General features: G+C 39.0%; 1 protein-coding gene across 1 annotated transcript; it reads right to left on the bottom strand.

Moving 5' to 3' along the window:
* Positions 1-4,226: 4,226 nt before the first annotated feature.
* On the bottom strand, positions 4,227-8,025 carry LOC147339406 (N-acetyllactosaminide alpha-1,3-galactosyltransferase-like). The gene is made up of 5 exons (XM_086299407.1): positions 7,997-8,025; positions 7,195-7,260; positions 6,987-7,076; positions 5,731-5,868; positions 4,227-4,945 (listed from the first exon to the last, which is right to left on the bottom strand). Exons 1-5 carry the CDS (start codon positions 8,023-8,025, stop codon positions 4,261-4,263), a joined length of 1,008 nt encoding a protein of 335 aa, XP_086155533.1. The 3' UTR covers positions 4,227-4,260.
* Between the last annotated feature and the right edge of the window lie 8,983 nt (positions 8,026-17,008).

Raw genomic sequence — 17,008 nt, 5'->3', positions numbered from 1 at the left:
GTCCCGATGCTGTCTGTGTGTAAGCTGTGTGTGTGTGTGTGTGTATGTCACGAGGTGTGTGTGCTACAAGTCAATTTCAAAGAATAAGATAATGCGAGGCAACTTCTGAGGATGTGTATTTCTGTGCTGATCTCTTGCGGTAAATGTCACCGGGTCAGTTTCCTGGTTCTTCAGAAAGCTGTGTCTGGTGAAATATGTGAACATAAGTATAACATAACATTTGAAGCATAATCATATAAATCAGTAAAAATTCCATAACATTAATGTTGGTGTAAATTGGTTGATAACAACAATTTTTGTTCTTAACTAAGACAACAACAATAACAACAATATTATTAAAGTGTTAATAATAACTAAAGTTGGATAACAGTAAGGATATCTTGAAATAAGCTGACCATTGTTATTTTCCAGCTAGCTTTTGATTAAAATTCATGCATGTCTATTAAATTTGTAGCATTTAATTGTAAATATTAAGAGATTCATGTTTTTGTAACAGGTGGTTTAGCATCTTGCACAATCAGTTAATATGACCACGGTATCAAATTCCTGCTTGTTACACAGGAACTGCCAGGGGTGTTTACTGGTAGTCATCACTGTTCTTTAAGGTTTTTAAAAAAAAAGTTGTTAATAATAATAATAATAATAATAATAATAATAATAATAACAACAACGACAACGACAACAACAACAACAACAACATTATTATTATTATTATTATTATTATTATTATTATATTAATATGTTATTAAATAGATGTAAAGGAAAATAATTTTAATTAACAAATGGTGAGTCAATTTTCTTACCCAAAATTAAGTGTGTCATCCAAATTTATATTATGTCTTTCTTCCAGTTTACTAGTCATTGGGAGTTTTGGCATTACGGTAGTGCTCCTTAAACATCTGATGCTGCAAAAATAAGTTGTTTGGAAGATTGTTATGTACAATCACGAGCAACTTCATTAGATACACTTACACTAATATAGCCTTTGTTGCACACCTTGAATATAAGGAAGTAAAACCAACAATAACCAGCAGCAGGTAGCAGAAGATTTCAGAATACCTTGCCCTGTGTATTAAAAAGCATGTTAATTAAACAATGTATTCCTCATCCTGTGTATTAAAAAGATATCTTTTCATTTATGTTTAAACAACAAAAACAACAAGTACTCTTACCTCATAGATGGGGGGAAGCCCTCTCATTTTCCTGCTAAAGAAATTATTGAACAAGGAAGTTCAGTAGTTGGTAGACACTCAAACCTTAAAGAACAGAAATATGTTTTAATTAACCAGAAAGCCTCCCTTTGGTCGAAATAGGGGTTGTTTGGGTGCACACACACACACACACACACACACACACACACACACACACACACACACACACACACACACAGAGAGGGAGATCATTAATGCAAAGGATTGGAGCCGTTTTTGGATTTTCACTTGTTGGCTTTAATATGAACAGTCACATAAAATTCATTCCATTTTTTTGCCTTTGCTTTAATTAAGATGTTTCTTTAAATCTACAACAGCTTCCTTTTCAAAAAGTTTACTGACATAGTAAGGAAGTAGCTAGGGAACTCAGTAAGTTTGAGCAACAATAGCTTAGGGACAGTTTCTACAATAAAGAGGAATTCATCATCATCTGCAGTTCAGCAAAAAAAGTGCCATTAAAAACAATTCAGCAGATCCTCAAGATATGGATACAGACTGTTTTCAGCTGTAGAGGAAAAGGTACGCTTCATGTACTTATCAACATACAGTTTAGAGGCTTGCATTAGAGTGCTTTGGTGCTTGGGCCTCTTTTATTTAGCACGGTTATACCATTGTGAATTTAGCTATATAAATATGCTCAAGAGTCAATTAAAAAAAAATTCAAAAATATAATTTTTAAATCAGTAACTTTGCAAATTTAGAGGAAACAATTTTGGATAACATATGTGTCACATTTTAAACAGGGTTTGAATAATCAGCGCTAACACAGAGACATTTATGTGCTGGGTATAACAGACATGCTTACTGTGTGAAAGGCCCTCGGATTTCTTGGAGCAGAGAAACACGCTTTACTGTTGCTTTTCTCTACTGTATAAGCAGCACCCGAATGGCAGAAACGCTCTGTGCGGGTAGCAAAGTCGGCTCGAACGCACATCCAGGAATCCGTGTGAAAAAAAAAGGTGTCACTGCAGCTAGGCTCTTAGGATAGTCAGGCTTTTATTTATATTTGCATTCTGGTGTGTTAAAACTAGCAGCCTCTGTGTCCCGCTTGGATCCTCATTCCGAAAATTCAGATATTTAAATAAAATGGTGAATTGGCTAGTGATGAGGAGCCACTTAGATCCGTAAAATGAGGTTTGATTAAATTAAACTCTTATGAACAGCTATGAATTCTACCTCTCTGCTGATGTGTTTCAAACAAACGATGTTTTCTACATGTCCAAACTGTGTGCTAACTACCGTGTGTCTGGGATCCGAAAAAAAAAAAGTTAAAACGCTATACCTTGCGGCAGTTGTGAAGTGCTGAGGAAAATACTGTGTCTGATGGGGTGTTTTTTATATAGGTGGACTTGGTTTCAGTTGGCCTCTGACATGATAAGATAAAGGAAACTGTTTGTAATGGAACTACAGTTGGGATGTGTGCTGGGATGCTCTTGATAAGGGAGCCTCTTTTATTGTTTTATGACTTGTTTTGCTGACTGTTGGGGGCCTAACTGTAACCCCCTCTGTCTAACTGTTGCAGAGTTAAGAATCTGTAGATTTTAGAAGTAACACAAGAAAAGTTTATTTCTAAAGGAATACCTGTTGTTTGTGGTGCTCTATTTAAAACTATTGGCCTCTGTGTCTTTTCGGAGCGCTGAAGAAAAAAGTAGTTAAATCATCTATGTGTAATCAACAAGTCTTACTGTTGCAGTGTGTTTGTGACTAGTAGATAATTATAGGGCTAGTTGCATTAAAGGAACCTTGGGGTTGATACAGTGCTAGTGTGGCTAGGTGTGAATATGTGCTTTTAGAAGTATCACAGTTTATTTCTAAAGGGATACATCTTGTTTGTGGTATTCTGTTTAAAACATTTAGCCTGTGAAACTATTAGAAAAGTGAAATCTTCCTAAACTAGTTAAATTAAATGCTGTGTGGGAATACACGGTTTTTAGAAGTATCACTGTTTATTTCTAAAGGGATACCTGTTATTTGTGGCACTCTGTTTGAAACTATTAACCTCTGTGTGTTTCAGAGCACTAAAGAAAAAGCTAGTTAAAATACCCTAAATTAGTTAAATTAAATCACCTATGTCTAAATAACAGAGCTCTGAGACCTATACAATCCTTTAAAAAGAGTTTAATTAAAACACAAAAAAAAGTGCAGGTATATTACTACTCATGGCCATCATCCAGTGTTTTGTCAGTCCAACCATTTGGTGTTGAGCACATCTCAGTGTTCTTTCTCTAAGTTACTTTATTACAATTGTCACATTTATTCAACATAATTTCACTTCAGTTTGCATAACATTAGCCTGATTTCTTATCATCTTCTTATCATCTTGATTAGAAATACATTGCTCTTTGTACTTCACATACAGTTTTCAATTCTGATTACTTCATTGTAACTTAGAATTTGCTTTCTCTCCTTATATCAGTAAATATGTGAACTTCAGTATTTATCAATCACAATACACCCAAAAATTACTTCTTCTGATTGCCCATTCATAATAAAATCACTTCGTTTTTAAATTATTACCTCTTGATCATATTTTTGATTAGATTCATGATTTGATTAAAGCAAAAATAACTATCAGCAAAAGCACATGCATAAATCTCTGTCAATGCACTCTTTGTTACATTACACCCATGAAAGTTGGATTTTAGGCCTTTTAATTCACTTCTGTCTGTCTTCTTGACACCCTAAATATTCCACAAAAACCTACTGGTCAGAGGATATGCTTCTCTTTATGGTATTTTAAGATTTTAGTACATAAGCAGAATTTTCACCTTTGTTAGCCACCAAACTATAATTAAAGTCTCCAGATTTAGTCACAACCTAAAATATTTACAAAATAATATATAATATTGCAACATAATTACAAAAAAGAACAACAGTCCTCCAAGCCTAAGCATTTAGATTTACCTAGCTGGATTAGATGAGTTTTCAGAAAAGGAAGACGAGCTATTCTACTAGCACACTTAATAATCCAACATAAAATAAGCCTATATATACACATTTAACAAGCTAGCCCCTTGCTTATAAAATAATTCCAACTTTGATTTTCAATCTAGCCAGTACGAAGTGTGTCATAATGTTTTGGTGCCCACACTAGGCGGGTGACAAGTATATCCTGCTTGGCCCAAATGCTCTGGTCCCAGCAGTACTCTGGAGACAGCAGCCTACTTGGTTTATGAACCCAAAAGTACTTGTTTAGATGGCTCTCATCATGCCACAGAGCCTCCACATCATTTATTTTATCCTCCATGATAGCCAGATAACAGGCATCTACCAAATGCTTTACATTTTGCCACGTTCCTCCAAAGATAGCAGCATGGTAGTAGAAATCTCCAGTTTCCATGAAGGCTTTAGATTTGGGGTTTCTGTCGTAGGTAAACCGGGCTTTTGGTAATTTATAATAGTGGGCATGGAGCAAAGCCACAGAATCACCCAGTGCCTCAGACCCAAATCTCCCCTTAAACTCCTGATCCACATCAAAACAGAAGACATAATGAAATCTGTGACGGATCTCTGACTGTATAGCTTCTGATATTGTCCTCATTCGCATCATAGAAATGTCTTGCCACCTGGTGTGCTTTCCCACCTTGATAACCTTTATGTTTCTGTGAGAAGCAAGTGTGATGTTTGGTACTTTGTCTGGTAAGTCTGTAAACACATAATACGTCACTGGTAATCCCAACATAAAATGTTGTTCTGCTGAGATGAGGAAAGTCTTGAGGTAGGCATCCAGGTACCTTAATGAGAGACAGAGAAAAACAAATGATTTTTTTATTTGTAAATTATTGCAAAACAATACAAAAACCATCCTGTTTGTATATTTCTTCACTATCTTTGATGCACAAAAAGTAATTATTTCAATCTGAGCCAAGGTTCAATCGTCCGCACCCAACAAACAGCAAGGCAAGCTGGTGTTTATTGGTTATGGGTCATAAAGGCCAACTACTCCAGATACTAATTACCAATTACATTTTTAAAAGCTAAAAAAAAAAAAAAAAAAAGCAACAAAGAAGGCAACATGCAAGAAAGCAAGAAAAGACCTAGACATGACTATAATGCTAATGCTAATAATAATAATAATAATAATAATAATAATAATAATAATAACCGTAGATGTATGTGCACAAATTTATTCAGGTTTAGATGTCTGGATTTCAAAACAGTTTGGTCAAATTTCTTTGTATTTGAGCATGAATTGGAGCACATATTTGTGACTCCTCAAAAGTTACACAGAAATCCATGTACACATTTGTAAGCATTTGTTTGTGCTTGTGGATCTTATCATATGCATTTGCAACCCTTTTGCAGGGGTATAAGGCACATTTCCCCCCATAAACTAAAACTAGAGTCACCACCTCATGATTACTTATGTGGGCTAGAGAATTTACAGTTTAAATTCGCCATATTGAACTGATTCAGGCATAGGTATGCCTACATTTCTTATTCATTCTATTCAATTCTATTAACTAGAAGGCACCACTGTATAATAGCCAAGGAATACAGTTTTTATGGAGGAACCGACCGTCCCACAGCAAACACAGTAAGGGCCACTGATGACTTTTCTCCTATGTGCTTTTGATCAAAAAGATTTGGATCAAACATTCCCTCCCAGATGATAGGAGCATTCCAAGATGTTGATGTCTGAACTGCTGGTCTGGCCCTGGATTAAAAGAACAAAACAAACTAGAAAGCGAAAATTTCAGAAGAAATTTTAAGTGTGCCTATGCCGCTGCCAATGAGTGTAGTTTGCCATTCATACGGCTACAAAAAAAAATCCAAATAAGGGTAGACAGGCCGTACTACTGCTGGCATACCACTAGAGTGAGCCAACACACCACAAATTAAGTGAGTGAGCCAACACACCACAAAGTAAGTTTCACTTTCGTTTCAAGTTAAGTTTCACTTTCCTTCCCATTCATTTCAATGGGCAAAAACTAGCATTAAAATATTCATATTTAAAAAACTATAGAAGTAATAAACACCAAAAGTCATAGCACACCATTCCTGATCCAGCTGCACAAAAAGGAAAATAATAATAATAAGAATAAATAGTAATAAGTGTGCCTTTTGGCATAGGCACACTTAATAAATCCGAGAAATAGTAATAACTGTGCCTTTTGGCATAGGCACACTTAATAATAATAAGAATAATAAATCGGAGAAATAGTAATAAGTGTGCCTTTTGGCATAGGCACACTTAATTAAAACACAATCTATATATTCTTGTTTAAATTAATTCAGGAACATGTCCCTATATATGTGATAATGAATATGAGGAACTAAAAACAACTTGAATTTACAGTTCACCAGAGATGTTAATTCATTTGTAACAGTACAGCTGTTATCAGTGTTTTGACTGTTTTTAATCATGAAACTCTCTAAAGACTGTTCTTCCAGTGTTTCTTTTGCTTTTTTGTCCTTTATTGAGAGTGAAAAAATCTTACTTATGAACACTCCCAAGCAGGTTATTTTATTCTATAGTTAGTTTGTGTTTTATTGTGTAAATGCTTCTTTAATCATGTCGCTCTGGTTTTTCTTTCTTCCTTTTTTTTAAACACACTTTCAAATTTGGTTACTGTCTGCTTGTCACAAGTGCTATTGTAACATTAACCTCCAAAAATATTTTATTTTAACTGTACTTTGATGCAGAAGTTTCCTAAATTGTGTGCACAAGCTGCATGTGTTTATTCTACTAAAAACAACATCTTAAAAATCAAATACAAGTATGGGACATTATAATTACCAGACAATGGTGTCCAAATTTTGAATATCTCTTACCCAAAGTTAAGTGTGTCATCCAAATTAATGCTGTGGCTTGGTTCTTGTTCAGGATATAATTTTATCATTAGGATAGTGTTCCTTAAATATCTGATACCGGAAAAATAAGCACCACAAGACATAACAAAATAAATTGTTTGAAAAGGTTGCTACATCATATAGATATTACATATCAATATGCTTTTGAAAATAGTGCCTTAATACATACCTTGTATATAAGGAAGTAGAACCGAGGATGATCAACAGCAGACAGCAGAGGATTCCATCATTTTTACTTAGAGAAATTAATAAAAAATAATAATATTAAAAATAATACTAAATAAATAAATCAAATAAAGTTTGGGCCTCACTTCATTGTTTTTCCTTTGACAGGTATACCAATATTTAGCATCAATTAACAGATAAATGTCTTTACATAGGTAATTCATGAAGATTGCTAAAGCCTGAGTCATGCAGGCTTACAATGCTGTTGGTGAATATTTTGGGAACCATCATTCAATGGGGGAAAATGTGTATTCCGCTATTGCTTGCAATGCTAAAAGCCACTATAGTGAAACTAGTCAAAAAGCTGTATATGGTACTGCACTGAAAACCTCCTTGCAATTGGTTAGGTCACTAGTGGGCTAGAAGGTAGTAATAATAATGTCTGGCTCCAAAACACTGACATGGTGGCAGCCAAAATGTTGTCCAGAAAGTCCAAAATCAATTGGGGACATTATGGTTATTTTTATGTGTTTTATTCCTACAGATAAAAAAAAACAAGGTAAGAAAAACAATAAGTTAGAAAGATTTCTAGAAATGCTCTCTCCTTCACTTGATACAAGTTTGTATAAAATAGAATCAGGAAAAGTGAAATCAATCCTCTTCTGATTACAATGGAAGTCTCGTTTGTTGTCAACTCACAATTCAAAATCCAGTTTCTGTAATAATAATGCCCCCCCCCCCCCACACACACACACACAGACACACACTCCAACCAACAGCACCACCATCTTGGCCCACGCTCCTACCTCATTGTTAGGGAAAACAGCCCTGTCATTTTCCTCTTAAGCAGCGTTCTGATGGAGGAGAAAGGGATGGCTGGTTGACAGGATTTGACCTTTTTGAAAAAAAAAAAATCGTGAGCCCAACCTTGGGATAAATAAAGTAAAGTAATAAAGTATCTTATTTCATGTAAGATATTTTCATTATCTTACATTCATTTCCTGTATAACCTGCCATATCCATAAATTATAAACTGCTCAAAACTGTTTTAGACCAACAAAGTCTATTGCTCATTTTTACAATTAAGATCAATTGATGTAAATCCGTGAATGTGAAAGCTTGATTCATTTTATCCAAAGTCTAAGCTACATCTGCAACTCCTCCTATACTATCCTATACTTTGACCCAAACATCAAAATGATCTAGTGGCATCTAGGATTAATTTCTCCAATCTATAGCTTAAAGAATGTTTTTACCATTGAAACTTAAACCAATATGTCATAAAATTGTGCCTATCTTAATTAAGGCAGATGGACATTGGTGGGAAGTAGCTTTAGAACTGAGTGACAGTATAGTGTAGCATACAGAAGGTGACATGAGTATTGAACACATCACCAATTTTCTAAGTAAAAGTATTTCTAAAGGTGCTACTGGCATGTTGGTAGCAACCCATCGAATCAACACATTCAAATAAATCAACCCATAGCGGTCCATAAAAATTGCGTAATAATGAAAACTGAAAGACCAGTCAAGTATCGAATATGTTTACAGAAATGTATTTAATATTTCATACAAAATCCTTTGCTGGTGATGACAGCTTCAACACACCTCCTGTATGGAGAAACTAGTCGCATGCATCAAGTGTGATTTTAACTGATTCTTCTACACAAACAGTTTTCAAATCCTGAAGGTTCAGTTGGCCTCTTCTATGAACTTTCCATAGATTTGATCATGTCTGTGGGTTCTCAAGAAATTTCATCGACATGTTCAAAACAAAATGTTTTTCCAATTAATAAAAAGAAAAAAGACAGGGAGCACAAAATGGAGTGTCTTAAACTGGTAGAACCTGTATGGGGAACATACATATGTATATTTTTTTTACATTATCTCCGGTGCCATTGTTTAAGTCAGTTGAATGCACAAGTCCAGTAAAACCAGTTTTATTTGTACCTCTTGAGAGACAGCAACCATTTACCATTAGATTCCTGGCCACAAACCTGTGTTAGTGTTAATGATGAGAATAACAAGAAATTTGTTAAAAATGAAATGAAAAAAAAAAAAAAAGTACTGTAGTCTAAATCTTCCATGTTTAAAATTTAAACAAAATTCATACATGGTTGCCAGTTGAACCGCACTCAGTATTTATAGTGCATAAAATGGAAAAATTCACAGAAGGATTGTGAAGGGTCATTATTTAAATTGGACTTATCTCCAGAGGGCCCCAAACTATAAAAACTACAGTATCACAAGTGTTGTTTCCACTACATGAAGAACAGGATGAAATACCTACTATCTGCTGTGAACTAAATAATAATACATCCTATTAATTCATTTTACATTTTCTACATTTTTTCCACAGAAAAAGATAGATTACCTCATTTTTCTTTGCAGGAAAATAGCCAACAAAAACAAAAACATAATGGCATACATACTAAAAAATGCTGGGTTATTTTCATAACTCAACTTCTTGGTAGTTTGACCAATTTCTGAACCTATAAGCCTTATTGTTGGGTCTAAACACAGACCAACGCTGTATCAAGGACTTATTCCCATGAAAGAAAAACAAGGCAACAGCGATCGATCAATTTACTTGCAAGGAGGCCTCGTCGGGATCTCAGTGTCAATAGAAAAATTGTACTTAGTAGTCAGTATAATCTTTTAATGATATAAGTTTGCATATGGTAGAATACTGCATGTTGACCTTTTGATGACTTAGGCTGTTGTTCACTACAAGACTTTGTGTGAATTCCAGAGTGCTCTGGCACATCCTTGGAGCATGGGAGAGATCGTATCTTCTCTTTGTTTCATGGTAGGAAAAACGTAACTATGTCAGTTTTAGTCTAGGTGCCTTTTGTTTAGATGAACTTCTGGACTTCCAGACCAGCAGGTTTAGAGAAGTCTTTATGGGGTCACACTCTGAACCCCCCCCCCCCCCCACACACACACACACACACACACACACACACACACAATCCTGTGCTGCTTACAGGCAACAGACTTACGAGGGGAGTATTTTACTGAACAACAGGTCATTGTTAACAGAAAAGAAAACTGGTTTGACTGGACTTCTCTTTTCCTTTAAAAGTACAATTTAAAGATCATCTTGTTATATAGTCAGCATTTGTGATCCGTATGTGTTTTCTACCAAACTGTAATAACTTTATTTCATATATACTACTCAGTGGCAGTAGGTTTTGTTGTGCTCATGGGCAACAGATTTGGGGAGAGTATTTTTCTGAACAAATAAAAGCTGTTGACACATCCTGTTTCGTTTCTGTAGGGAAAGGTCGTTATGCTCAGTTTGACAATCACAACTAGGCTTACAGCATATAGCATACAGCCCCTGCTGAGACAGAGGTGACTTAGCAAAAAGAGAGAAGCAGTGTCCCAAAGACCTTAAACTTGTATACTTAAAAATATGACCCTGTGGATGGCTGCTGTGCTGAAACTACAGTGCATTTGATGGCTGTTACTGAGTGTTTTTCTTCTTGTTTTTCCTTAAGGATTGTTTTGAGTCGACTGTGTGGGAGGTGATCTGTGACGACCAGTGTTGGTCAAGTTACTTGAAAAAAGTAACTAATTACTGATTACTTCCCCCAAAAAGTAATCCAGTTATTTTACTGATTACTTATTTTCAAAAGTAATTAATTACTTAGCTACTTAGTTACTTTTTAAAAATACGATTTACAACCTGAAGAGGTGATAAAGCGATAGATCTTTCAGCCCAATTCTACTTTTTCTGCATAATCCATCATACAAAATGTAATCAAATGGAAAAGTCTCTGTTTAAAACTTGTTTTATTAGTTTTAATCTTTTAACTTTATGCATCAAGCAAAAATGTAATTATATGCACCATTCCCTGACTGGAAGAAATTAGTTTAACATTTGAACCTATTTTCTGCACATTCCAGCACATGAAATAATTTTTTGTGTGTGTTTACACTCACTCTTTCAAATAGATGCAAGTAAAACACAGCAGAAAATAAATAAAATTCAAAGACTAGCGGTCCTGTTGCTCTATTTTCACCTGTAAAGCAGGAGTGGGTTAGGTGGAGGTTTACTCTGGTGCAGGTGTGCGCAGCGGTCAGTGGAAGAATCCGCGAGTTTCTCTGTGAGTTTCCCGTTATGTCATAGTGCACTCGTTGTTTGCTTGGAAGTTTAGGGTTTTTTTTCGCTGTAAAAAGAAGTTTTCTTCCCACGCATAACGGACACTAATGTTTTTGTCACTTTTTATGGAATCAAACTCAAAGTAAGGTCAGTACTTCCACGCTTTAAACGCTGCACGCTCATACTCCCGTACTCGATATGTTATCCACTGTCGATCTGCACACAGCTGTTGTCACGAATGTCACACTCGCTTACGTCACTGTCATGAGACATTCTCGCAAAAAAAATCATGGTTTTAGTAACGCGGTAACGCAGCGTTCCTACGGGAAAGTAACGGTAATCTAATTACACCGTTTTTGCAATAGTAATCCCTTACTTTACTCGTTACTTGAAAAAGTAATTGGATTACTGCCCATCTCTGGTGACGACCACGGAGAGGACATCGACAGCCTTACTACATGCATCACTGACTATATTAATTTCTGTGTGGATAACACCGTACCTACCAGGACTATACGGTGTTTCTCCAACAACAAACCTTGGATTACCCCAGAAATTAAAGCTGTCCTTCAGCAGAAGAGGAGGGCCTTCAAATCCAAAGAGGAGTTGAAAAGGGTGCAGAGTGAGTTGAGGGGACTGATAAGGAATGGAAAGGATAGCTACAGGCAAAAGATGGAGAACCAGCTTCAGCAAAACAACGTTGGTGAAGTCTGGAGAGGCCTCAGAACCATCTCAGGCCACAAACATCAGAACTCTCTGCCTGGGAGGGATGTGAGGTGGGCAAATGAACTGAATCATTTTTTCAACAAATTTGATTCAGCCATGAGGCAGTCTCCAACATCGGCTGCAGACTCACCCACCCCTACTGCTGCTGTTCCACCTCTGACACCTCAGACACTTCACACCTCCTCTATTCATCCTGCTCACTCCTCCCCACCCCCAACAACAGCATCCAATACACACTCAACACAAGGCTCCAGCCGGTCTCTCTCAACCACCCAGGTTAGGAGGGAACTGAGGAGGATTAATGGCAAGAAGGCAGCGGGCCCAGATGGCATCAGCTCGAGGGTCGTCAGGTCCTGCGCGGACCAACTGTGTGGTGTGATGGAGCACCTCCTCAACCTGAGCCTGAGGCTGGGAAGAGTCCCACAGCTCTGGAAAACCTGCTGCGTTGTACCAGTGCCAAAGACTTCACGCCCCAAGGACCTCAACAGCTACAGGCCGGTGGCTCTGACATCCCACCTGATGAAGACCCTGGAGCGGTTGGTCCTGGCTCAGCTTCGGCGCCTGGTGAGCTCATCACTGGACCCACTTCAGTTTGCCTACCAGCCTGGCATTGGAGCGGATGATGCCATCATTCACCTCCTACATCATTCCCTCGCTCACCTAGAGACCGCTGGAAGCACTGTGAGAATCATGTTCTTTGATTTTTCCAGTGCCTTCAACACTATTCTTCCCTCGGTTCTGAAGGACAAGCTGGAGAACTCTGGAGTGGACCATCACCTCACTACCTGGATCCGGGACTACCTCACCGACCGACCACAGTATGTGAGGACTCAGGGCTGTGTGTCGGACAGGGTCGTCTGCAGTACGAGGGCCCCACAGGGAACGGTTCTGGCTCTGTTCCTCTTCACCATCTACACTGCAGACTTCTCCCACAACTCCACCTAGTGCTTCCTGCAGAAGTTCTCTGATGACTCTGCAATAGTCGGCCTCATCACTGATGGAGACGACAAGGAGTACAGAGGACTGACTCAAGACTTTGTGGACTGGTGCCAGCTGAACTACCTCCAGATCAACGCCAGTAAAACCAAGGAGCTGGTTGTAGACTTCCGCAGGCACAAACATCCTCCACTGCAACCACTGAACATTCAAGCTTTGGACATTGAGGCTGTGGACAGCTACAGGTACCTTGGTGTTCATCCGAACAACAGACTGGACTGGACTCATAACTCAGACGCCCTCTACAGGAAAGGGCAGAGCAGGCTGTACCTGCTGCGGAGACTCAGGTCGTTTGGAGTGGAGGGCCCACTCCTGAAGACCTTCTATGACTCTGTGGTGGCCTCAGCCATCTTTTATGGTGTGGTCTGCTGGGCGGCAGCATCTCTGCTGGTTACAGGAAGAGACTGAACAGGCTGATCCGAAGGGCCAGCTCTGTTCTAGGATGCCCTCTGGACCCAGTGGAGGTGGTGAGTGACAGGAGAATGGCAGCTAAGCTGTCATCCCTGTTGGACAACATCTCCCACCCCATGCAGGACACTCTGACAGCACTGAGCAGCTCCTTCAGTGGGAGACTGCGGCACCCACGGTGTGGGACGGAGAGATTTCGCAGGTCTTTCCTCCCCACTGCTGTCAGGCTCCACAACAAAGACTTTAACTGATCAAACACACACATCCACAAATGTGCAATAACACTAATGTGCAATAATCTTTTCTGGCATCGTTGTATTTTTACTCAGTTGTATATAGCATTTGTATTCTATTTTTATCTTATTGTATATTTTATTCTATTTTATTCTACTGTATATAGTATTTTATTTTATTCTATTCTGTACAGTGGTGTACTGTATTTATTCTTATTGTATTCTAATTTTTGCTTCATAACTTTTGCAATGTCCACTTCCTGCTGTGACAAAACAATTTCCCACGGTGTGGGACTAATAAAGGTTATCTTATCTTATCTTATCTTATCTTATCTTATCTTATGACATCGTCTGTGGAACGATTAGTCCGGTATGCAAACTGAAGTGGGTCGATGGTGGCAGGTAGTGAAGAAGGGATGTGATCTCTCATCAGTCTTTCAAAACACTTCATCACAATTGAAGTCAGTGCTAGTTGGCGGTAATCAAGGCTGGACTGGGACAAAAAATCGGCCCGGGCATTTTGACTAGAGACCGGCCCACCAGGATAAAGATTGAAAATGTGACGTCATTCAGGGGTAAAACCGCAAAGGATTCTGGGAACTTGTGGCAAGAGGTACTAGCGAACTCAGTTACACAGCGATAAAAAGAAACCCAAAAAAATGGCAAGAAGCTGTTGTATTATTAACTGCCGGTTGCATGACAGCCACGGGAAGCCGACGGGTAAAGAGATCGTTTTTTTTAATCGGATTACGTCGTTGAAGAGAAATTTAAGCCATGTTTCCGAAGTAAGAGCCGACGGATGGTCTGGATATACCAAATATAACGTCCCAGAACACTCCAGCTCACAGGTTAGTCTGCTCCAAGCATTCCCACAAAGGTCAGAGTTTTGTAGTAGTTAATACGTCATTTTTCTTAACATAATTGGTGATATAGGTTACAAGCAAGTCTGGCGCTGAACAGAAATTGTCGCGCTATGCTCCTTTGTTTATTGTGCATAAATAGTGAATTGTCCTGACACAATATTGCGTTTCGCTTCTGTTATTATGGTACATTGACAAAAACATATACTTTTATTCACAGGATAAAACAGGTTTTTTGTATCACTAATTCTCCAGTGCGATTACAACATACAATATTATTGTCACTGCTACATTTCTGTAATGAACCAGAAATTATTTCCACTGCTAATTAATTACCGTTGAGCTCAAAGGTTATATTAATAAACTGTTAACGAATGTGTATTTATGACGACAATTTGTGAGACTGGTAAACTTACCTTTGTTCGTACGATGGTCTTTCGTTCTACACGGTGCATTTCAAGGTCCTGCACCCATCCGTCAGTAAACTGTACCTGGGCTTGTTGCAGTGGCCTGAAGTTACTAAACTTCATGAGTGTATGCACTCACTCCAAGAAGCGTATAATTATAAATCTGAGCGTGGTGAAAGTTGGGCAGCACGCTAACGTCTTTTGTTCACTCTGTGTGCTCGTAAGGGTCTGACCCTTTCACTCCTTTGATTTTTTCTCGTATCTTTTCTTTGTCTTTTCGTCGAGTCTGTCTTTGTACGGACCGGCATTGTTCTCCTTTTGTTTTGTACGGAGAATGAACGTTTAGCGGTGCTGCAAACGCTTGCATTTGATGCGGTACTTGGATTGTTTTGCCACTAGTGCCCGGCATGCAATGCGCGAAAATCACGTGATTGCTAAACAAGGGGGAGGGTAAATCCGTCTCCTCGGCTGTAATTGGTCCAGCCCAGAGTCGATCATGACCAATTACCCAATCCAACACCTTTCATTATATATACCCTTCCTAAAAAAAAAATCCATCGGCCCATAAAAACAAAAAAATCGCCAGCGGCCCACCGGGCAAATGCCCGGTATGCCCGATGGCCAGTCCAGCTATGGCGGTAATCATTGTGGCAAGCGGGCTGTTGTTTATTTGGGACAGGGAAAATGATGGACTCTTTGAAGCATGTGGGAATCACTGCTTGGGCCAGGGAGAGGTTGAAGATCTCCGTGAACACCAGTGCTAGCTGGTCAGCGCAGGCTCTCAGAACTCGACCAGGGATTGCATCTAGTCCTGCTGCCCTCATGGTGTTCACTCTCCTGAAAGCTTTCCTCACAGCATGCTCTGTGATGATGAAGGCATCGTTTTCACTGGTGCACTCCGTGCATGTGCAGACTTTTGTTGTTTTAATTGCTGCAGCGTCGAAGCGAGCATAAAACGTGTACAGCTCAACAGCCAGTGAAGCGTCGGCATTCTTCATTGAAGAAGCTGGTTGTTTGTAGTCCGTTATTGTCTGCAGTCCCTTCCACAGGCTCCTAGAGTTGCACTGTTGTAGACGTGACTCTAGTTTTTCCCTGTAACTCTGCTTTGCCTTTCTGACCGCGCTGCACACATTCTAAGACGCAGCCGTGTATAGGTCCATATTACCGGAGACAAGCCCTTCATTGTAGGCAGCGATGCGCGATCTCAGAGTGCCGAAACACGTCCCAGTCTGCGTCATCCAGTGCAGTCACCGAGTGGTCCGCCTAGTGTGCGACCTCCCTTCTGATTGGTGCTTGCTGCTTTAGCCTTTGTTTGTAAGCAGGCATAAGGACGATGGCGGCAAGGTCCGATTTTCCCAATGCCAGCAGAAGCCTAATCTTGCAGCAGTCTTTGAGCGGAGTGTAGCAGTGGTCTAATGTCCTCGTGCCCCTGGTGGGGCAGAGGACGTGCTGGTGAAGGTTGTGAAATGTGCGTTTGAGATTAAATCTGTTAAAATCTCCCATAACACAGAGCGCGGCATCCTGGTGAAGTGCTTGTTGTTGTGTAAGAGCCTCAAGTAGGCAGTGTCCAAATCCCCGTAAGGCAGAATATAAAAATTTGTGTTTTCCATGATGCCCAAGTGAGTTTAAGGCAGATAGAGCAGAAAGTAACAGTTTCAGTTCCCCTCTGATGTGCCAAGATAAGCAGTAGGTTGTAAAGAAGAATAGTACAGCAGGAGACTACAGAGGGACAGTTGTGGAGTGTACCTTTCCATGTGAACGTTAGGGGGTGCTGTCCTTGGGTGTGCTTGATAAGGAAACAACATATACTCTTTTTATGACTTGTTTTGCTGATGGTAGTGAGCACGAGGGTGGGCTCACCTGTAGCCCCCCGTGACTAAGTATGTAATCTAAAGGTTGCAAGATGCTTGCTTACAAAAAAAGAGCAAAAAGAAAAGACAAGAAGCAAAAATAATAAATCCAAAGTAGTAAAGTATAGCCCAGAGAAGCAGTAGCAGCCTCAACATAAATGTATCAGCCGCCCACTCAGACCCACAATTCCTGTAATGCATCATACAATCAGCATTCACAGCAAAACACA

This window comes from Aulonocara sp. 'chitande type north' Nkhata Bay, linkage group LG1 (genome assembly GCF_057382095.1).
Source record: "Aulonocara sp. 'chitande type north' Nkhata Bay isolate Kocher_YH1m ecotype deep benthic linkage group LG1, A_spYH_male_GT1.1, whole genome shotgun sequence".
In the NCBI taxonomy this organism is placed as follows: Eukaryota; Metazoa; Chordata; class Actinopteri; order Cichliformes; family Cichlidae; genus Aulonocara; species Aulonocara sp. 'chitande type north' Nkhata Bay.
The sequence above is the reverse complement of the archived record's forward strand: the minus strand, read 5'-3'. Positions and strand labels throughout refer to the sequence as shown.